The following is a 22,923-nucleotide window of genomic DNA, read 5'->3' on the forward strand; positions in this document are numbered from 1 at the left end:
TAAGCTTTTCAATTGGGAGAATTAAACAAAATCAAAAATGTAATAATTAAAAAAAATATTGAAATATAACTAAAAAAAAATGGGTAACTAAAAAAGGGATGATGAATAAATATTGCAGAGTAACTTTTAATAGTGAAATGCAATTTTATGAAACCCGCACTATTTCTAGACTGGTCCTTTAATTGCAGTTTTACTCATTACGGAAGTGGATCTGCAATTTCTTTGGTAGGCGGAGTATTCATTCTTTTAAGCTGTCTGGATAGGTTTTTATTCATTCATTTATTTACTTCTTAAATAGAAGTGGCTACGGATGGAAATGGAAAATAATCTATCGCGATATCGATAGATACGATTCAAACGATAGATAGGATTCAAACGATAGACTCGGTAAAATATCATTTCATAGAATCCCGTGCTCTTAGCTCTTAACTTTTAACTAAAATATTATTGTAGAGAATATAGAACAATAGATTTAGTTTATTTACAAATCAATGGAGAATTTATTTACTTCTTAAATAGAAGTGGCTACGAATGGAAGAGGAAAATAATCTATTGCGATAACAATAGATAGGATTCAAACGATAGATAAGATTCAAACGATAGATTCGGAAAAATGTCATTCATTGCATGGAATCCCGTGCTCTTAGCTCTTAACTTTGAAATAAAATATTACTGGAGAGAATATAGAACAATAGATTTAATTTATTTACAAATCAATGGAGAATTTATTTACTTCTTAAATAGAAGTGGCTACGAATGGAAGTGGAAAATAATCTATTGCGATAACAATAGATAGGATTCAAACGATAGATAAGATTCAAACGATAGATTCGGAAAAATGTTATTGCATAGAATCCTGTGCTCTAAGCTCTTAACTTTAAAATAAAATATTATTGTAGAGAATATAGGACAATGGATTTAAGGAGCAATTTCTTTTTTTACATTTATCAAAAGACTTGGTTATTATTACTGATAACCGTATGAACTAGGAAAATAATCCGGCTGAAATGTATGAGGCCTTGCCCGGCATTCACTTGTCTTTTACTACCTAAATTGTTTTTTTTATTTTTTATTTTTTTATGGTAAATATCCAAAAGTCAGTATCCTCTACATTTTTGCTGTTTTGTAGGTAAAGAGACCTTGTTCGGTATTCCTTTCATTGAAAGTTTTATTAAATTTAGTTTAGGCGTAAAATTCGTAGCTGCCTCCGGCCGAAAAAAACTGTTTCTAAATCCAGAGAACAAAAATAAATTTTGTCTGTTGTGCCTACCTAGAGGAAAAAGCAGGCATGTTAAAATCCTAGAATAACCCACCTCTTGGCGACGTTTTGAAATCTCGCAAAATTTTCGATTATTATTGGGATCAATGTTGCTTTTTGATTATTAAAAAAAAATATTTAAATTATTACATTATTACTCGTTCATTCACTCGTCATTTTCAACTGGTACCGCACAAAAAAAATAAAAAATGAAATAATAACGGTAATAAATGAAATAATGGTTAAAAAATGAAATTATAACGTTGATTCTAACAGCTAGAGATCAGAAGCATAAATGGCAAAATAAATAAACCCTTTTACCTCTTTTCGAACGAAATCCAACTTTCGCGTTGGCATACATATCAAATAACCATTCAGGTTTAAGAATTTTTGGTGGTGTGATCAGACGTTCAAAATAATCTTCCTGAAATATGCTCCAGAAACCAAGTGTGGCGAAATTTCAAAAACTTGCTTGGCGAGATTTTAAAAAAAATCGCCACGAGGTGGGCTTTGGCTATTCTAAGATCAAACGCAGAATGAATTCCCTACTTTTCATTACCATCTACAAAATAAATTAAATATCCATTCCCACAAGAAAGAAGGGAGCTAAGAATTGAAAGGTGATTGTCTGCTCTCGGAATAATGCTAAAAAAATAATAATTCATAAATTTTATGTTGATAATAACCAAAGAAATCTGATTTTTCAGGCGAGAAAATTGAATCATACCATATACATTTTTGGCCATTAAGAATACGCAAGATATCGAAAACGGCTTTATGCTGTTTTTTTATACTTAAAAAAAAATTGATGAAACAAAATAATAAGTAGTTGACACTTAGTTAATGTTTTTTTCTTTTGCCTCATTATGTAAGTTAAATAAATTTTAAAATGAAAGTAAATCATTTTCAAAATTTAGATTTCTAATTCATTTGTATTTCTTCTTTTTTTTAAAAAAAACATCTTAATTTCGTGAAATATTTGCATATATTTTACATTTTTTCCTTGACATTTGTAATATTTTTGAAAAGAGTAAGTAAAAGAAATATTTGATGTTAGAAAAATAGAACAGTTCAAAATAACACTAGACGAATATGTTTTTCGTCTGAATCGCTTAAGGAAGTAAAATAACAAAATGTCAGACTGGCATTAAACCGGAAACGTTTATTTCAATAAACGATAAATAATAGTAGGAACTGTAACCGCAAATGTAACTCGGAAATTTTTTTGTTCGGAATTAAAAATAATTCATATCTTGTAAAAACTATTTTTAGTTTGACCTTGAAAGCAAAGTGAGTTCATGGTACAACATTGAGTAAAGATTTCGTTAAAAGAGATGAACTGATTAGATTACAAATTATCTTTGAGTGATAATTGGTTCTATAGATTGCAGAAATTCTTGTTATTATTTTTTTCTGGAACAATGAACAATTACTGATATAATTTTGTTTTCATTTTTCTCGTCTATTATCGAACTAATTAAAGGTATTCATTTAAGAAAATCGCATGTCATGTGGCTTTTCTTTCGTTAACACTAATAAATAATTTCAGTGAAAAAAATATTAATTTATGAGCCACTCATTATGTGATTATAATCAAAGTTTTTTCAGAGTGTTTAAAAATTACAAACCTTTAATATATATTTTTAGAATCGTGTCAAAAATCAAGTCAAAAAAGTTTATACAGTTGAGGGCACAAATGCGAGGAAAAGCATATTTGCGCCCTCAAACACGTTTTTCTTCCTATTAGAAGTACAATATTTTATTAGGTGTACAATTAGCTATGTACCTATTAGATGTACAATGCAAAATATAAATTTTTTTTAATGAGTGATGAAATTTAGTAAATGCCATAAAATTTGGTAATATATCATGATACCTTAGAGCATGGCATAAAAACATTAATTTGCTTAAATTTACTTTTCAGTTTCGTATTTTTTACGAAGTGTGTTGTAGGAACTATAATTTTAAAAACCAGAATTTTCGGTAAATCGTTATTTATTACAGTTAAATTTATCATATAAAAACAAAAATTATTTTTTTTATTATAACTTATAAATTAAAATTAGGAATCTTCTTTTTGTACATTCTGTTTCTTAGGAATTAGGTAAAATTTTTCTTTTACTTTTAGGTTTAAGTGCTGCAAAATGGTTAAAGGAATCAGGAGTCAATGTTATTCTACTGGAAGCAAGGGATCGCGTTGGAGGACGAACACTTACGAAATTTGTAAATAATTTTTGTTTTCAGTACTATTTAAGTACTATACAGTATTATTCAGTACTTGCATAAATTAAATGTACTTGTTCAATATACGTTTGAATAGCTTCAGTGATTATGCCTAGCCATGCGACTTAAATCAGCTTCAGTTGGATACCTGTAAGCGACGTCACGCGTGTTAGTGTCGAGCCTGATTGGCTTCTGAATCGACAAATACTCCGATTTACTTTCGATGACGTCACTTGCAGGTATCCAATTACTTTAAATTGTGCACATAATTTAAAAATATAATTAACGTATACAGTGCTCAAAATAAAAAACGGACCACCTTGAATAACTTTTGATGCAATGATTGGATCTTCGAGTTTTTGGACTTTTTCTTAATGATTCGAAAGGATGATTTCAAATACTCTAATTAATTAGTGCAGACGATATTTTGCGATACGAAATCAGACACAAAAATGTACTTTCTCAGAATAAACATACTTTTTTTTTGACGGATTCAGATTTCTGACCTCAAAATCTGGTAAATATGGTCCTAATAGTTTGGTCAGGAGAGCAGGACCTCTTAATGTTAATTATACTTCTTGCGTATTTCGCTATACTTCGGAAAAATGCTTAAGCGAATTTGAAAATGTTTGCATAAAATTATAAAATTTATTTATCCAAAGATAATACTATGTAAAAATTAACTTTTAGTAAATATTTAATATTTTTATTATTTTATTTAATAATGGTCGAAAAATTTTGAATTGTAAGGTACAAAATTTTTTGTATAATTTTCTGGAATATAATTTCACACGGAAAAATATAAAATTTGAGCAAAAAATCAGTAGGAAAGTTTTGAGACATTGAATTTAAAAAAAAAGTCAGATATTTAGTATTCAATTACTCAGGAACAATTCGACCGATTTCGTTCAAATATTGTAATTCGCCATGCAAAATTATATTCCTCGAAATTATGCAAAAAATTGTATTCCTTACAATTCAAGATTTTTTCAACCATTATTTAAAAATAATAATAAATATTCACTAAAAGTTTTTTTCGCATGGTATTTTCTTTGGTTGAACGAATTTTATAATTGGGTGCAATTTTTTTTTAATTCGCTTTAAAAGTTCTCTCGATAAAGCGAAATGCGTAAAAAGTAAAATTAACATTAAGGAGTCAAGACTTTGGATCGCTCTCTTGACCAAAGTCGAGCTCTTTATGGTAGAACAGTTTAACGAGGACCAATATCGCACACCCTCGGTTCCTATGCAGACTGATCCAAATGATCACCAACTCTCACACTAACCGCAGTCAGTGATGCTTGACTTCGGTGATTTGCTGGGAACCGTGTCTTAACGATCAGTTCACTGCGGGACCTTAATAATATAAATAAATAGTATAAATTAGCTCTACGAGAATCTTAGAAACTGAACTGGTAATAAGTAAAGTCGTAGTCGCATAAATAAATAGTATAAAATAAGCTCCTGAAAGAGCTTAGAGACAGAACTGGTTATAAATAAAGTCTTAGTAGTATAAATAAATAGTATAAAAAAAGCTCCTGAAAGAACTTAGAGACAGAACTGGTTATAAATAAAGTTTATCATATACTACTGTTATCACAAAGCTTTGCGAATTCCAAAAGAAAGAAACTTTTACTTCTTAATTATAAATCGGTTAAATAAATTAATACCTTAAACTCTAAGTATACTACCATTTCATCAAAAATGAAAAGATTAGCTTATTCAATGCAGTCAGCGAATATAACTAGACCAATTACCTGACCGGTAACCAGAGAAGATAAAAGTCGAAAATTTTATGAAACATTTAAACTTACGATGTTTAATTTTATAACTCTCAACGTCTCTTTCTTTTTATCCTTATCTATAGTGCAAATGTTTAAATTGTCAGTTAAACCATGTAAAGTTAAATAATATAATAAAAATTTAATAACAAGATGAAGCCATTAGTTGAATAGTGGTACAATTTCATTTTTGTTTATTTGGAGATACAGAGACTTTAAGTTTGATGAACTGGGGGTGTGCTAGTTTTTAAATAACTTGTATAAACATGAAATTGAGGACTACACAATTTTTTTTTTTACTAATTGCAGTTGGACCACTATTAAAAGAGCCCATTCATATGTTAGCTTGCGCCGGCCAGGTGGCCGAGTGGTTAGCGTGCCTGACTGCGAAGCCAATGGCTGCTGGTTCGAATACCGCTCTGGTCATGGATGTTTCTCTCTCTCTGTGTTGTCTTCTGACGTGTGCTCCCCTATGAACGGGTATTTGTGGCGTGGGTAATGTTGCTCGCCTCCGTGACTTCAGTTCACAGGTGCCCACTGGGTAACGAACGATAAATGAGCAACACTTCTGGCATCTTCTAAGGCGAAGAACGAATGTTCAGTGCCAGCCGTTATTAAAAAAAAATATGTTACCGTGATATAATATAATGTTTATCTATTTTTCATCAAATTATTAATAAGAGAACGCGATACTAATTGGGAAATCGCTCATGACTACCCTAAATTAAAACTTTAAAGTATAAAAAATGAGTTCACATAAATCATGTTTAAACAGCGAAGTTCCGAACACCGAAACTTCTTTTTCTTCAAAATTGCAAACAAATTATGAAATGGAAAAAAATGTTCTTGAATGTGATAATTGCTTGCAAAAAGAGTCATTATTTTTTACCTCTTTCGTCTTTTGAATTTTAAGGAACTTTTAAACCGGTCATAATTTGTTTGCGATTTGATCTTTTGAAAAAAAAATAGCAATAGAAACCTGATAGTTCTATCTGAATGGCATGGATGGCCTGGTCGGTAGGGCACTGGGCCCATGTCCGAGAGTTCCCCGGTGCGAACCCCGCCGGCCGAAGACTCCCCACGTAGTCGGTGACTGATGCACGTTAAAATTCTGTCGAGTCGCAAAGTCCTCCATGTTCTCATAACAAATCAATACCTCTGGGGACACTGGATTGGAGATCGATCGTTCTCTGATTCAGGTCAAAATCACGATCTGTGGATGAATGAATGAATGCATGAATGGGTCCGCCTTATAAACAGGTGTGACGTATGATGTGGCAGAAGTCGAATTCTTGTCCATAGATGGCGCCACAGAAAGAAAAGAATCGCACACTCTGCCTTAAATTTGCCCGGTTTCACCAAGCAGGCTTATCCGAGTGGCAAGTGGCATTAGAACCAACCAACCAACCAGGTTTATCCGAACTTATTTTTTTCACTTTTAAATTTCAAATCATTACTGTTTTTGAAAGAGGATTTTTCCATTGTTTCTTCTGTGTTATAGTGACATCTTAAGAATCCATAATTGCGAGTAAGAATTTGTTTTTTTTTTGACATAAAAATTAAAACTAATTTTTTTCTTCTTTTCACGTGATTTCCTCTTCATATATGATTAATTACTCACTTTATATATTTTCAGGATCTTAAAGTTGATTATGTGGATATGGGAGGAGCATATGTCGGCCCTAGTCAAAATAGATTACTCCGAATGGCGAAAGAATTCGGGGTAGAAAACTACAAAATCAATGAAAAAGAGGATTTAGTATATTACAGTCATGTGAGTCATTTTTTACTGGCAATAAATAAGGGAATCTAATATGAACGTTTTACTATATAACATCAAAGCATAATGGTTTAACACAGTTTTCCATAGTTGGTGATTTTTATTCTAACAAAGTGATTTGAATTTCATCGTCTGTAGGATCCAGTTTTCCCACATTGATTTCCATATTGTTATGGCAGACATCAGTGCAAAATTAATAAAAGTCATAGAGGTATTGCTTTCCATTTTGTATATCTAACTGAAAGCTACCTGTACTACTATTATTACGTTTTTGATTTTGATTATTAGGGCGACCGCTTTTACGTTAGCTTCCGTACGCTCCCGTATATAAGAATGGAGCAACTGCGCATGTATTTTAGATGCTACGTATCTTTACGTTTATGTTGACGTGATTAACTCTGTGGCGTAACTACCACTACGATTATTAAACATCAATTCACTGGTATATAAGACATGCTAACTTGATTCAATCACGAGGTACCTTTTGATAGATGAAGGTTGGCATGGTCAATAACTCCGCCCCCCACATTGGTGACCTCCGGGCGTGATATGATCACGCCAATCTTGATTGTAACGCCCACTTTGATGGATGTTCCACATTGAATAGTTGACTTGCTACTTGTGACTGTGGCATTATCCATCTCCTCTCGCTGTTGCTACTCAGTCTCGTCTCGATCATACACAACGTAAGCCTGCATACACTCGACTGCTAAAGGCAACACAGGTGCGACTACGACCGTGAAGTTAATACACCTCTCACATTTAGCACTGAAAAACCCGGTGACCTTATTCCAGCTCTCCCGATCTTTCACAAATACAGAAACTAGTGGTATCCGTTCATCGAATTCTATCTCTGATAAAATTCTGGTGGGGGAGTATTGTGGAGTAACTACCACTACGATTATTAAACTTCAATTCACTGGTAAGACATGCTAACTTGATTTAATCATGAGGTACCTTTTGATAGAAGAGGGTTGGCATGGTCGATAACTCCTCCCCCCACAACTCTGTAAAGACAAAACTACAAGCACGCTGTTTATATATGTTAAGTTTTGTTTACTGTTTAAGCCTGCCTTCGAACTAAAAACATGGACATGGAACATTAAGAAATTAATGTATGAATAAAACATGGGCAGGGAATTTTAAGAAAAGTGCTGATGAAATTTGCTGATGAAATTTCACCATAATTGACACATGCTCACTAGAAGTGCGCATGCGCATTTATTTGAAATTTACGTACGGAAGCTACCGTAAATTTGCGAAATCTCCCTATGTTCTAAATTAAAAGTTTAATACACAGAGAATTGTTTTCTTTTATTAAAACGTAATTCTGTGCTATATTTTAAGATAAAATTGTTTAAACGTCTAATCTTATTATCCATTTTACAATTATTTTTTTGAGCAAATTACATTAACTTGCTGTTATAAATTACAGTCAAAGAGACTCGTTAAATGGTTTATTTAGATTTTAACGTGGCCAGTGTGGACACGTCCACACTCACCCCACTACTTTGTGCCAACACTAGCCACACGAAAACATGTGCTTGTTTTTGCCCATTGCTAGTAAATTGAAAATATACACAGTAAATTAATATAAAAATAGCTTTACAGCAGATCATCACATTTTGTTGAAATTCTGAAAGTAAAATATGTAAATAAAAGACTGACGAAAAAAATTTGAAGTTGCTATTGCACCTTAAAAACTTTCTTTTAAATATTATTTACAGTGTTAAAATATTTACAGTGTGATTATGCACCTGAAGATATAAGTGTACAACATTGTTGCTAATTTACGGTATCTCACGGAGGGAATTTGACCAATAAATAAAACAAAATATTCAAAATGTCAACTCAAGCTTCATGCCTACATTAGCCTCTTCTCGTCTAGTTTTTTTAAGATTAACGCTTCTCTAGCATTTGATATGAATAAATACTTTTATAAATAGTGAATAAAAAGAGAAAAGGAAATTAATAAATTAATCAGAGAATCAGTTTATTGGATGATCAGTTCATATAACAACTAATAAATCATCAAATTAGTAACTTAATGAATCAGTGAATGGATGGATTGATGAATAGATGAATTATTGAATGGATAAACGATTCCGAAAATATGAGAATTAACGAGTCGGAGTACTTGTGAATTCGAAGAATCAGCACATTAGTTTGTAAAAACTTATAAAACTGCAATCTTTTATACAAAAGGAAGTGAATCAATGAATCAGAGAATCAAGGGAAAAGGAAGTGAATCAATTAATCAGAGAATCAGTTTATTGGATGATCAGTTCATAGAACAACTAATAAATCATCAAATTAGTAACTTAATGAATCAGTGAATGGATGGATTATTGAATAAATAAACGCTTCCAAAAATATGAGAATTAACGAGTCGGTGTACTTGGGAATTCGAAGAAACAGCATATTAGTTTGTAAAAGCTTATACGACTGCAATCTTTTATACAAAAGGAATTGAATCAATGAATCAGAGAATCAGGGGAAAAGGAAGTGAATTAATTATTCCGAGAATCAGTTTATTGGATGATCAGTTCATGGAATAACTAATAAATCAACAAATTAGTAAGTGAATGAATCATTGAATGGATGGATAGGTGAATGGATGAATTATTGAATGGATAAACGATTCCGAAAATATGGGAATTCACTAGTCGGTGTAATTAAAAATTCGAAGAATCAGCACATTAGTTTGTAAAACCTTATATAGCGACAATCTTTTATACAGAAGGAAGTGAATGAACGAAATAGAGAATAAGTTTAATGGATGTTCAGTTCATGGAATAACCAACAAATCAACAAATTAGCAAGTTAATGAATCAGTGAATGGATGGATAGATAAATTATTGAATGGATAAACGATTCCAAAAATATGAGAATGAATGAGTAGGTGTACTTGTGAATTCGAAGAATCAGCACATTAGTTTATAAAAGCTTATAAAACTACAATCTTTTATATGAAAGTAACATTCTTTTTTTTAATTTCTTTCATGCTTTTATTTTTGAAACTTTTCTTACTATTGAAATTTATCTTCGTCATTCGTCATTCTACAGTTATATTACTACTATTACAAAAGATCGATTTTTGTCATCCTTTATATAAGGCAATTTTTAAATGGTCTTTCTTTTTCTTTCAGGGTAAACGAACTCCTTTTAAGCCAAGCAGTTTTCCGACTCTGAGAAACCCTTTTGTTAGCATGGATATCAATAATATATTTTATTTAACGGACAAAATGGGTGAAGAAGTAAGTAAAGCTTTTAAAGTTCAATCTATTATTCAAACATCTAAAGTAAACCTTCGTGTCTTAGAAATACAAATACAAATTATAAAGGATAAAACAATACATCAACTGGAACAAACATTTGCAGTGGGAAAACTTTTCAATATTGTACTCTTTACTTTTTAAATAAAGAAACAAATTTAATATCATAACATATGTGTATTTAGTTAAAGTTTTAATATATTATGAGTTGTTTTAAGTTATTTATTGCCATTATGTAATAGTATAATTTTTTTCCGATACTTATTGGAATTCTTCTTTTGTTCGCTTCGCTCATTAATCCCCATGGTTGTTTCTTCTTAAAATGTCGATAATTTTTAGGAAAAACAAATTTTTGTAAATTGTGTGCAGAAAAGAAAATTTTCTCATAAAATGAATTTATTAAACAATGAATATTTCGTTAATAGAAAATATTTAATTTATTAGACAAAAAAAGTTTGCAAAGGAAAAAAAAACTTATTTTTGTAACGTTTTTATCACAGAATCGGCAGATAGATAGTTTATGACGAGTGATAAATAGCATGTTTTCCCTGCTGGATAGCAATAGCAATAAGTATTTTAAAAATATCAAATATTTATATACTGATTTGTAAAAGCATTAATATAAATGTAAAAGTAATTTCTTGCTTAAAATGAGGTTCTTACTAGTTTTTTAAAATCTATATGTATATTTCTCTTACACGGCGACAAAAAAAGCCCTGAACGGCAACGCTGGAAAATCGACCAATGATTGCCGCTAAAAATGTCACATGCTAAATCTAGCTGAGGTGGCTCAACGTATAGCGCTTTTAAAAACGGAAACTGAAATAACCTTAAGCTAGGCAGAAGTGAGTAGTCTTTGTCGATAGATCTCTATTTTAGTATTTTTTCGAAAGCGCTTTTTTTCCACGAATTTATATATCACGAATTTATTTGACGATTTTTGATTTATATCACGAATTTATTAGTTTTATTATTGTTATTAGTTATTCATTGAAAAATGAGTCTCAGTCGTGCTGTTACGCTTTANTTTTGTTTTCATAATTCGGTAAAAAAAAGTTGTTATATGGATTTGAATGATTGTTTTGAATTCTTAGAATTTTAAGTATTTGCAATGTACGTAAGTTAGTAGCGAGGGAAGCGAGCTTGGTTAGCCAAGCTAACCATATAAGATTGCGTAGCAAATTTCGGGGGTTGGCGAGCGTAAGCGAGCAGGGAGATCAGCCCACTATTACTTATTTATTTATTCTTGATACTATAGTTTTGAGAACATGCGCCTCTTTCATTTTCGCTTGTTAATGCAATTTTTATGTAATTATTATTCAAATAATTTATTTTTGGTGTAATGAGTTAAAAAAAAAGGAAATAGGATTAAGTTTGGTGATGTTATGGTAACTTCTTACTATTTTTTATATTCAACTTCAACCAAGAAAAGTGAGATGATATAAAATAAAAATATAGAGTGTCATATTTTCTAATTTCTTTTCGATAAGTAAGACATATTTGGTTATGACGGTAATTTTAGGATTTTTTAATGCAAGGACATTTAAAAAAATAATTTATTATTTTTTCTACCACAGATTCCTGCTGAAGCCCCATGGAATGCTCCCCATGCAGATGAATGGGATACAATAACATACAAGGATTGGCTGCAAAAAACTTGTTGGACAAAGTATTGTCAATTTTTACAATTATTGCTTTGAAATTATTTCTATCATTTTCAATCAATCATTTTATAATTATATATTCAATCAATATTTTTTATCAATTAATTTTATTATTTTTATCATGATCTTTATTTTTATGAGAATGAATTTTATGAAATTTGCATTTGGTAAAATAATAGAAACAATAAAATTAAACAAAAAAAAATACTTTTTATTTATTGATCAGAATGTACAATGCGAAATCTGCAGAATTTGAGATGAGATTTTAAGTTACTTCGGTACATTAACTAAACTATACAATATTATTAAAAAATAAAAGAGAACTTTCACTAAATAAATGAGAGTTCAGTTTCTTTACCCATAAGCGGAACTATTCAGTTCTGCGGATATGACATTTATATTGTCAGGTTTTTCTTAAAATTTTTTAAAGACGCGCTATCTTAAAAAAAATGTTGTTTACCCTCAAAATAGTAGAGCCGAGTTCAAATTCATTAAAGACTTGCATTATTGAACCGAATTATAAATTTAGATATGAGATGCTTATTTTTTACTTATCTAAATTAGGCCCTTTAAACAAAATACTTTGAAGCATACCTCGTGCCTATTGTATATTTAAATGAAAAGTTACTTAAAGGTTACTTTTAAACTGTGCTGACTGTGTGATTGCAATTTATTTATATATATTAAGTTTAATATCTATCCTTCGTTGTTTAAAGTTATTGCCTGATCATAAAGTTACATTACTATTTTTTTAAACAAAAGTATCAAATTTGATCATATTACAAAATAAATTTAAGAAAATTAACAAAGAAGTAAAATAAAAGAACTAAAAAGGATATAAAATTGCTTCCTGAATTAAAAAGAAAAGGAAGAAAATTGCTTAAAATGTATTGGTAAATCTTAAAAATAATAAAAAATTTGTGAAATAAATTTATAAAAATTAAAATTACAAAAATTAAAAATACAAAATAAATCGACAAAATTATTAGATAAAACTACCTAAATTACATAATTAATTTATAAAAATACACAAAAGAAATTACAAAAATACATATTAAACTTATAAAGCATATAAATTAAATCTAAAAATATAACAAAATGAAACTACAAAAATTTATTAACTAAATTTATAAAAATTATAAATTAAATTCACAAAATGCTATTAAAAACTACAAAAAATCATTAAATACATTTATAAAAAAAATAAATCTACAAAAAATAATAAATAAATCAAAGAAAAATTTTAAAATAATCTGTAGAAAATTATAAAGTAAATAAATATACAAAATTTAGTAAAGGAATTTACAAAAAAAAGTATTTAAATGAATTTACAAAATATTATAAAATAGGTCTACAAAAAAATTATAAAACAAATCTACAAAATATTATACAACAAATTTACGAAAATTTGTTGTTAATTTTTAACAAAATTTAGCTGATTAACTAAGTCATATTATTTGTTTTAGGGGAGCTTTAGATTTCTTTAATAATATCATGAATGCATTTATTACTTCTGAGCATTACGAAGCTTCTCTATTAGGCTTCCTTTGGTATATAAAACAATGTGGAGGAAGCAAGAGAATCCTCTCTACTACAAATGGTGGACAGGTTGGTTTAACAATTCTTGTGTTTTTCAAGTTCTGTTGAATAATATTAAGTATTGAAATAAATTAGGTTTAAGTATGGAAATTTTACTTTTTTGATTTATTTACTAGTACATAGATAAATAGTTGTTGGAAAAACATAAGAAATTTGAAAATCTATCTTTTTCTATTTTTTTTATGCATTATCTTTTCCGTATTTAAGTATTAATTAGTGAATAATAATCCACATTAAAATAATTTTAAAAATTGAAATTTTTCCTTTTTGATATCTGTAGTGTATAGTCAAGTAAATTTGGGAGGGACCCATAGACCTTTTCACATTTAGTTATTAATTAATAGATAATATTAAACATTGGAATTAATTAGCTTTAAATATTGAAATTTACTATTTTCTTAATATTCCTATATATATATATATATATTCCTATATATATATTCCTCCCTATATATATATAGNTATATATATATAATATATTTATTTATTTATTATTTTTTTTAAATTTCCGTTGGTCAAATCTCCTACCACCCTCTAGTTTAATGGTTTAGACATGTTTCTTGCACACTTAAAAATTCGTTAAAAGGTAATAATTTTTGATATATGTTAGAAATAATAACGTAAACAGATGACAGACAAAGTTATCGCATGCCAGCATGGAAAATTCAGTATGTTAAAAAAATAGGAAAATTGTTTTGCAAAAAGTGCATAGAATCTCTCATATTTTGCCTACGTAAAAGGTATTGCTTTGTGTGGCTATCTTTTTTAATAGTTGGAAATTTTTTTTTATCTAAAGGCACAAAATTTATTATGCGAGAATGAACTTATGTGTAATTGCAAAATAAAGTGTGTTAACTGATTCAATTTTCATTTTAATAGGAAAGAAAGTTCAAAGGAGGCTCGCAGCAGATAAGTAAAAAAATGGCTGAAAAGTTAGGAGGTAATTTTTTCTCAGTTTGTTTCCTGTTTAAAATGCTAATTATTCAATGAAGTTCAGTGCATAAGAATATTTGAATTAAAGAGCATAAATTCTAAAATAGTTAATAATTTCGCTGCATTTATGTCAATTTTTTTTATTTTCAAGATGCTGTTATTAAACAAAGTCCGGTTGTTGGAATTGATCAAAGTTCAAAAGACGTCGTGATTGTGAAAACGCTGAATGGTAAAGAATACAAGGTAAGATGTTATATTAAATTACTATATAATGTACGGTTAGAAATTTCACACAGAGAAAAAAATTCTGGTAAAATTACCGTACTGTATGGTAATAACCATTCTAGAAAAAAAAACATAATTCTGTTAACAAAACCAAGATATACGGTCTTTAAATAATTCATTTGGTAATTTTTCCGTTCATATAGTAACGGTTTACCGGAAAGTTTAGTTTTCAAAATTATTTTTCTTTATCATGGATTTTGTGAAAAATGCATACAAAACTGAATAGTAAATTCAACTGAATACATGACTTTCATGCAATGCTCTAAAATTAACAAATTTTACTACCTTTATCAAATTTTAAACACATAATTTAAAACCATACTGTTAATTTTACCGAAATCATTGCTAAAGAACTTCGGTACAAATTACCGAGCTTTTGGTTTAGCCATAGATTCAGAAACATGATCAATTTTGCCATATGATAGAAGTTTTAATCAGATTTTTATAGGGTAGTTTTAAAGATACTAGCTGAGCTAAAAGTCTTACTTTCCCCTATTTTACATTCACAAAAAATATGAAAACAATTAAAAATGATAAGAGATATAAGAAGAACTTTTTGGTGATACAAAGCATAAAAGAATGAAGAAAGTTAAAAATGAAATAAATTTATTTTCTAATAATGTTAAATCAAATTAAATTGTCTTTACGTTTCATTGTTGCAAGAAGCATTGTTTTCGGAAGTTAATGGGTGACTTCAGCAATTTTTGTACCAACTATTTTTTATACTTTTTTCTCTATTTTTTTCTTCCGTCGCTTGGTTTAGAAAACAAGAAAGCAATATCTTACGAGGCCTTACGAAAACTAAAGTGTTATTTGATCAATATAAAATTCAACATTTTAAAATAGGAAACCAACTCGCCAGTTTAAGGCACATTAGATCGCCAATGGTAATTTGGCGAATAAAAATTCCCCGTCTTGTTATAACGCCTATGGTTTTCAATCAAATTAATATTGTCCATAATGTTAAATTCATTAAATAAGCTTTAATCGGCATTTCATCACTTTCATAACAAAATACATACGTGTTAGTGTTTTATATAATATGAGGCCTACCTTTCAGTGCTCAAAAATTATTGAAATTTCTCTCCAAGCTCTTTTCGAATTTTTCAGCGGTTCTAGCTTTCTTCGCGCGTTCACTGGAGACCTTTTTAGTCTAGCTATCCATGCATGATGATACCTTTTTTGAAATTAAGTTCTAAAAATATGCGTAACATATATTCCTTATAAACATCTTATTCAATTTATATACATTACCATTTTATGTTAACGAAATTAATAGTTTTATTGTTTGGTGGCATGACATTTTACATACACTAAAATGAAACATACATATTATTAAAATGCAATTTTAACGGTCTGAAAGGGTAACCTTAAGTATGTAAATTAATTGATGCAGATGATATATTTAGTAATTAAATGCAACGGAAAAAAAATAAACTGAAATAACTTTCTCTGAATAAACATACCTTTTTCATGGATTTGGTTTAAAAACCTGTCCGATTTCTTGACTTAAACTATCATCTGCAGAAAAAAAATATGTTTTTGGTTTGCCCTTCTCATAAAAAAGATTACACTCACTATGCAATAATCCTATCATTAGATCAAAAATAATAAAGTTGTATCGTATTTGTGAGCACTGTCGATAAACTAATAAGGTTTCCCATGTAATAAATTTAATTTTAAAAACATATGCAACATGTAATGCATGAAATCATTTTCTTAAAGACTTAGAAAGTTTTTTTTCTTAAACTTGGGAACTCGACGTTACTTTGCAACCATTATCAACTTTTTATTTATAATTTTAAAACTCAAAGCATTGAGAAAGCTTTTCAAATGATTCAACGGAGTAAGAAAATTGAAAGACAGATTTTTTTCTTAAAATATCGAAAACTGCATGGTATATTTTTCTAAAGTAGTGGGCTGCGCCCCCTGCTCGTTAACGCTTGCCAACCCCCGAAAATTGCAACGCAATCTTATATGGTTTGCTTCGCAAACCAAGCTCACTTCGCTCGCTACTAGCTTAGGTACATTGCAAATGCACAAAATTCTATGAATTCAAAACAATCATTCAAATCCATATAAAAACATCTTTTTAAAAAAAAAAATTACATCTTTTTAGTAAATACTAAGTCATTAAAATAAATTTGAATTCAAATAAATGACATGTAATTCGTTAAACCTATTAGAAATGTGCTATAGTATAATTCGTGATATAAATCAAAAATTGTCAAATAAATTCGTAATATATAAATTCGTGAAAAAAAGCGCTTTCGACAAAATACTAAAATAGAGATCTATCGACAAAGACTACTCAATTCTGCTTAGCTTAATAGTATGAGATTGCCGCAGCTGATGCTCTCTGGTTATTTCAGCTTCCGTTTTTAAAAGAGCTATATGTTGAGCCACCTCAGCTAGATTTGGCAGTGACATTTTTAGCGGCAATCATTGGTCGATTCGAAATGTAAGAGAAATAGTGATGTAAACAAAACGAAGCAAACTTTGCCACCGGCGGAAAAGAAATAGAGTCAAAATTTGGGAGCCACGTAAGAGAATTATATATGGTATTAGATTCTGCAATTTTCTTCTTTTCATTTTAGGCCAAGTATGTGATTCTTGCATTACCACCTGTACTACAAATGAAAATTCACTATACACCAGAACTGCCACCCTTGCGAAACCAGTTGATCCAAAGAGCTCCAATGGGATCAGTCATGAAAGTCGTCGTCTACTATTCCAAACCCTTCTGGAGAAGTAAAGGTACTGGTCGAACAAAATTAATTCGTAACTATGACCCAAATTCAATTATTCTTTATTATGGAATTATACGAGGGATACAAATAAAGTAACAGCATTTTTTAATGAACTTATATTTAGAATTGGATAAAATTCCTTCAATGCAATCATCTACGAAGTCACGTATCAGATCTCTGGAAACCCTAAGACACCGTAAAGTGTTGTGAATTGCAAGTCAGAGATTGAGTGCCTAGTGCTCGGATCACTAATGATGGGCAGTGTTTATTTCTATGGAATTTGCGAATCAATAATATGATCTGAATTTGAGTTTCTTAAAAATCTAATGTAGGATTTTATTTTTATAAATTTTATAGGTAAATCTTTTTTTTTGTCCAACTAATTAATAAAGTTTATCAATCTGGTGGATTGATTCCTTTAATCTGACTGAGAAATTAAATTTAAAAAAAAGATTTCTCAAGACATAGTTCTAAAATTTTATAAATATTATTTTATAATAATGTTGATGAATCAGATCGATTAATGACAAAAATCTGAATTCAGTAAAATCTTACTGATGAATCTGATTAAATAAATAATGTGAAGATCATTTTTTCATTTCCTACTCGTCATCTAATTACAGTTCAAAAGAAATACAATTATGCTTTGAATTTCTTTCCAGGATATTGCGGATCATTTTTGATTGAAGGTGGGCCAGATTTTCCAGTTAATTTCACGCTTGATGACACAAAACCAGATGACACTTTTCCTGCTATTATTGGGTAAATGAAGCTGCTAATACTATACAATACTTATAATGTATTATTTTGTTTTTCTGAGAATAAAAAACATGAACGTGTTGTAACTCTCTTATAACTGAATAATTTGTGCTAGCGTCTTGAAATTTGAGTAATATGATCCATAAGACAAATTTAGACACTAATTCCAAAAAAATCACTAGAAAATTTAAATTATTCAGTTGTTTAAAAATGAAGTTTTTCATAGGTTTAGCAATAGGTTAAATATAGAATTTATTAGTTTAGTTTGTTTGCAGCATTTGCTGTATGTTTAAAAAGATTTAGGGTTGTTTTTTTTCATTTTATCTAAAATTGAATTGTATTTTGCTTTTGGATCTATAAATTTTTTTTGGCTTACAATTATTTAAAAATTGATTAATGTTTTTAGCTATTTATTCCTCTTTTTTATTCTATTGCAAATTCATATGTAGGTAATTGCATTTTTTCATTGGTTTAGAACTCCCCATTGATAAAAATGAGACTTATGCTGAGGATTTTCCTTCCTTGAGCGATTTTAAATATGACATCAACGATGTTTGCTAACTTACAACTCTGTTTAATGGAAAACGGAGTTCATGAATCAATGTTGCTTTCTTTTGAAATCAACGTCACGGATGTTTCATAAAGTTATCGGAAATCACCTGTTTATTTTGTTCAAAGTTGCCTATTCCTATGTGTACTATTTACTTAATTCCCAGTCCTACGACGGGCTTTAACTCATTCATTTGTGTAGGTTATGAGTAAAATTTGCCAAAGCACATTTTAGTTGAGTGGAGAAATTATCTGTAAGATATATATACACATGTTATCAGCTAATTGCTGAATCTTTTCGAAAGTACTCCGCCCGATAAGAAAACACAGTTGCCGGACTGAATTTTATACCACTGTCTAATAGTTCAAAGTCAACGATGTTTTTGTGTTTATATTTGTCACATTTGAGTTAGTCCTTGAAGAATGTAGCACTTAACTGTGCGATATGCTCGTTAATGCTGCAACATTAAGGTTTTTTGTTCTTAAAAACCTGGGGCTCAAGTGATCCTCCTCAGGAATGTATTATGTGTTATCTTGAGGCTTTTTTCTGGGTTTTCGATGTTGTACTCTACACTGCAGCAGCATAGCTTATGATGAGGGGTATACATTGCAAGTAAAGCATTAGGTATAGGACCAATTTTGAATTATGGTAAATAATGGGTTTGAGGGCCAGGTATGCTCCTTCTGTCATGTTAAGAATATTAAAAATATGAGTTTTTCAATTTAATGTGTTTATAAGGATAATACCAAGATTTTGAGCTGTGTTAACCATGGGAGCATTTTCATTAAATTGCTCCAGGTTCAATTTTTAAACCTTTTATATGATCTTCTAATAATTATGCGCGAAGACTTAGTGGCATTGATGGAAGTTTTCTACTTTGCAGACCACTCTTCAATTGATGGTTTGATTCTTTTGATGTTTTTGACTGCTAAATTCGGGCAAAGTAATCTACTGAGGATGCTCGTATCATCCGCATAGAAAGCTGTTGTTATGTTTCTCATGTCGTCAAATTTGGGGAAGTCAACTGAGTATATCAGGTACAGGACAGAGCCCAGGATGAATGAAATTCCTATCTTGATGTTTCTGCTGGTTTTGACGTGACGTGATCATGGGCTTTAATGGGAAAGGTTCTGCACAGTATCTCCTCAGAATCAAGGAAAGATGCAATAAGTTTGTATCTGAGAACAAATTGTTCATCTGGTAAAAAGCTGAGGTAGGGTTTCAGTCAAAGTTTTCAAATTTTTTTTGAAAAGGCAGTTAAAAGAATACTTGGCCTATAGCTCTCAGGATTTTATAGATTTTTTCTTTGCTTTGGAAAGAGTATTATGTGTTCGTGTTTCCATTTTTGTTGAAAAAATAATTTTATCTTGATGCAGGAGTTGATTAATTAATTTGATTTGTTCTTTAATGTTTATGAGGAGATTTTTAAGCATGATGTTGTTTATCTTGTTCATTCCGGAGGCCTTGTTTTTATGAAACCTTGTTATGATATTAAATAATTCTTCCAGATTGGCTGGTTTAATTGTATCAAGATGATTATTTGTAGTAATAAATTCATGATGGATATCCAGGATCTCAGTCTTTGAGGTTTTGTCATTTAAGGAAAATTGTTTCTCCATTACATCCATGAATATTTCAGTTTTGTCTCTGTCGGAATATGTTTTGTCATTGGGCTCATTCTAAGGCAGATTTGTGGTCTTTGCTATATTAAGTAAACGTACCCTGCTCCTTGCTGACTTGGGTTGTTAGAATTTCTACTTTGTCATCCCAGTTTTCTTTTTCAAATTCTGCTATTTGCTTTTAAAAAGCGGTTGACTTGGTGTTCAATGGTTGGATCACGGGTACTCTGATATTCCTTTATGAGTTTGTTTAATTTTAATTTGATATTTGATATTATATGGTTGTTTGCAGTAATTGATTCTTATTTGAGTTTAGTAAGTGGCGTCATTATAAGCTTCCTGGATACTGTGGGTGCTTGGATAAGTTGCGTTTTTGAAAAATGATTTTGCAAAAATAAATAATTTAAAATCTATGGTAATTGAAGGTTTTTGAAAAATAACTTATGTATTAAAAAGTGAGAGAGAAAATTGCTAGATGTGATAATTTATGATTATCATAAATTGCCAATGAGCAATGGCATCATTATGCTTAATACAGTAAATCTTTTTTGCGATGTATTTAGCTTCTGAAAACATGTTTTACTTAATCTAATAGCGCAAAGTTTCTGGATAGAGCAACAAATATTAATAAATAAATAAAATTTAAATTATTTCAATTTTATTATTTGTAATACGTATGACCTTTTCAATTTCATGCATGATTTCATAATTTTGATAAAAAAACTATTTATCGATTATTCGCTTATTTCGTTGTTTATTTGTTAATTAATTTTTTATTTTTAAACTTATTTATTTACTCATGATAAACAGAAATATTAAACACTATCTGAAATACCATACGAAAAACGTGTGTTTAAGTTAAGAGTTTAACATTTTTTTTTAGCATGCACCTGATAACCAAAATTGTTGACATCTTGATTTGAAATCTTAACCAAAAACTGCTAGAAATAATACATTCTTTTACAATTTAATGAAAGAATAAATGGATAAATAAATAAATGGTAGAATGAATAAATGGATGAATGAATAAATGGAGGAATGAATAAATGGATGAATAAATAAATGAATGAATGAATATATGAAGGATGAATGAATGAATAAATAAATTAATGAGTAAATAAATGAGCGAATGAATGAAGGGATAAAAGAATGAATGAGTGAGATTTTTAAATCTAGTTTTAGCTTTTATCTATTTATCAATTTCTTTATTTTCATCTATCTTTCCTCTCATATGTAAAAAATTAAAGTTTGTTTTAAGGGAAAAGTTTAATTAAAACTATATTAAAATAACTGAATAAAATTTTTTATAGCCTTAAGGACAAAAATAATAGTCACTAAAGCTTGAAAAATCTTTTAGTAATCATTTATTTGAAAGCATAAAAAAAATTCTTATGTAAATTTTGAAACACGTGGATGTTATTGTACAGATTTTTTATTCTAGATTCTTATTATCCTAAATGTTCTATTTTTTTACATGTGATTACTATCTTAATTTCAAAAACTATTTTTTATTTTCTCTTTCGTTTCTTAGGTTTATTTGTTCAGATAAGCTTCGTCGTTTGTGTCAACTAAGTGCAGAAGAAAGAAAAAATATGGTAGCTAAAAGCTTCGCTGAAGTAACGGGCCTTCAAGAGTTTCTTAAAGTAAATATTTAATATATTAATGAGATTTTATGTACTGTTTTGTGTGAAATTTTTTTACAAAATCGAAAGCTTTTACTTTTCTTTTTATGAAAATAGTTCTTTAAAACTTGCATGAAATACTCTAATATATACCCAATTTTTTATTAAATATCCCATATGAGATATTTCAAAATTGAAACAAATATTCATTTTTATTCACCTTTTAAAACGATTAGGTGCCAAATATAACGTTTACCCACATAAAATATTAAAAAGTTGAATAGCATCATATTGCAGTAGTGATAACTGCACCGCTATTCAAAATTTTAAATGTAGGCACGAGAAAATATAACACCTAAATTCGTTAGTTCATATTAGAGCATTTGAAGTGAATGTAAAGTATAGCTAAGAAGGATGCATTAAGAATACGTAAACACAAAGTATTGTGCCAGAATGTTATTGCATCATCATGTCTCTACCCGTGTCAGACGAAGTGCAGCTGAAACTCTTCGTTTATTTCTAATCATTTTATCATCTGCAGTAATGAGATCTTGAAAAATCATCTTACTTGTTTACGTTGTGTCTTGGCAAATCCAGTATTGATGTACTTCCTTCAGGAAAACTTTCATACCGAACATTTACAACTGTTTGTTTTATACAGAATTAGTCATAACCAGCAAATTTTTATGATATACGTCCAGATTGCACTCGCTCTCTAAATACTAAAAATTGTACTGACACACGTTATTCTGTTCTAGAATTATTCATCGTTTCATGACTTTACATTAACTTTGAATGCTCTCATGTGAACTGTTTTATCAGTTG

The 22,923-nt window shown here is 29.5% G+C and overlaps 1 protein-coding gene and 1 long non-coding RNA gene across 2 annotated transcripts in view; one reads left to right on the forward strand and one right to left on the reverse strand.

The window, feature by feature from the left end:
* Window positions 1–1,707, reverse strand: part of LOC139426936 (uncharacterized) — a 33,297-nt gene extending 31,590 nt beyond the window's left edge. Inside the window, exon 1 of the long non-coding RNA XR_011638060.1 lies at window positions 1,580–1,707. This is a non-coding gene — a long non-coding RNA (uncharacterized lncRNA). The remainder of the gene's footprint in view (window positions 1–1,579) is intronic.
* Window positions 1–22,923, forward strand: part of LOC107456157 (amine oxidase [flavin-containing]) — a 35,541-nt gene that overhangs the window by 7,297 nt on the left and 5,321 nt on the right. Inside the window, exons 2-11 of the mRNA XM_016073940.3 lie at window positions 3,387–3,481; window positions 6,899–7,036; window positions 10,192–10,299; window positions 11,895–11,986; window positions 13,448–13,589; window positions 14,460–14,520; window positions 14,665–14,756; window positions 17,396–17,555; window positions 18,211–18,310; window positions 22,008–22,119. Of these exons, the coding sequence (XP_015929426.1) occupies window positions 3,387–3,481; window positions 6,899–7,036; window positions 10,192–10,299; window positions 11,895–11,986; window positions 13,448–13,589; window positions 14,460–14,520; window positions 14,665–14,756; window positions 17,396–17,555; window positions 18,211–18,310; window positions 22,008–22,119 (1,100 nt within the window). The remainder of the gene's footprint in view (window positions 1–3,386; window positions 3,482–6,898; window positions 7,037–10,191; window positions 10,300–11,894; window positions 11,987–13,447; window positions 13,590–14,459; window positions 14,521–14,664; window positions 14,757–17,395; window positions 17,556–18,210; window positions 18,311–22,007; window positions 22,120–22,923) is intronic.

Source organism: Parasteatoda tepidariorum, chromosome 10, assembly GCF_043381705.1.
Source record: "Parasteatoda tepidariorum isolate YZ-2023 chromosome 10, CAS_Ptep_4.0, whole genome shotgun sequence".
Classification (NCBI taxonomy): Eukaryota; Metazoa; Arthropoda; class Arachnida; order Araneae; family Theridiidae; genus Parasteatoda; species Parasteatoda tepidariorum.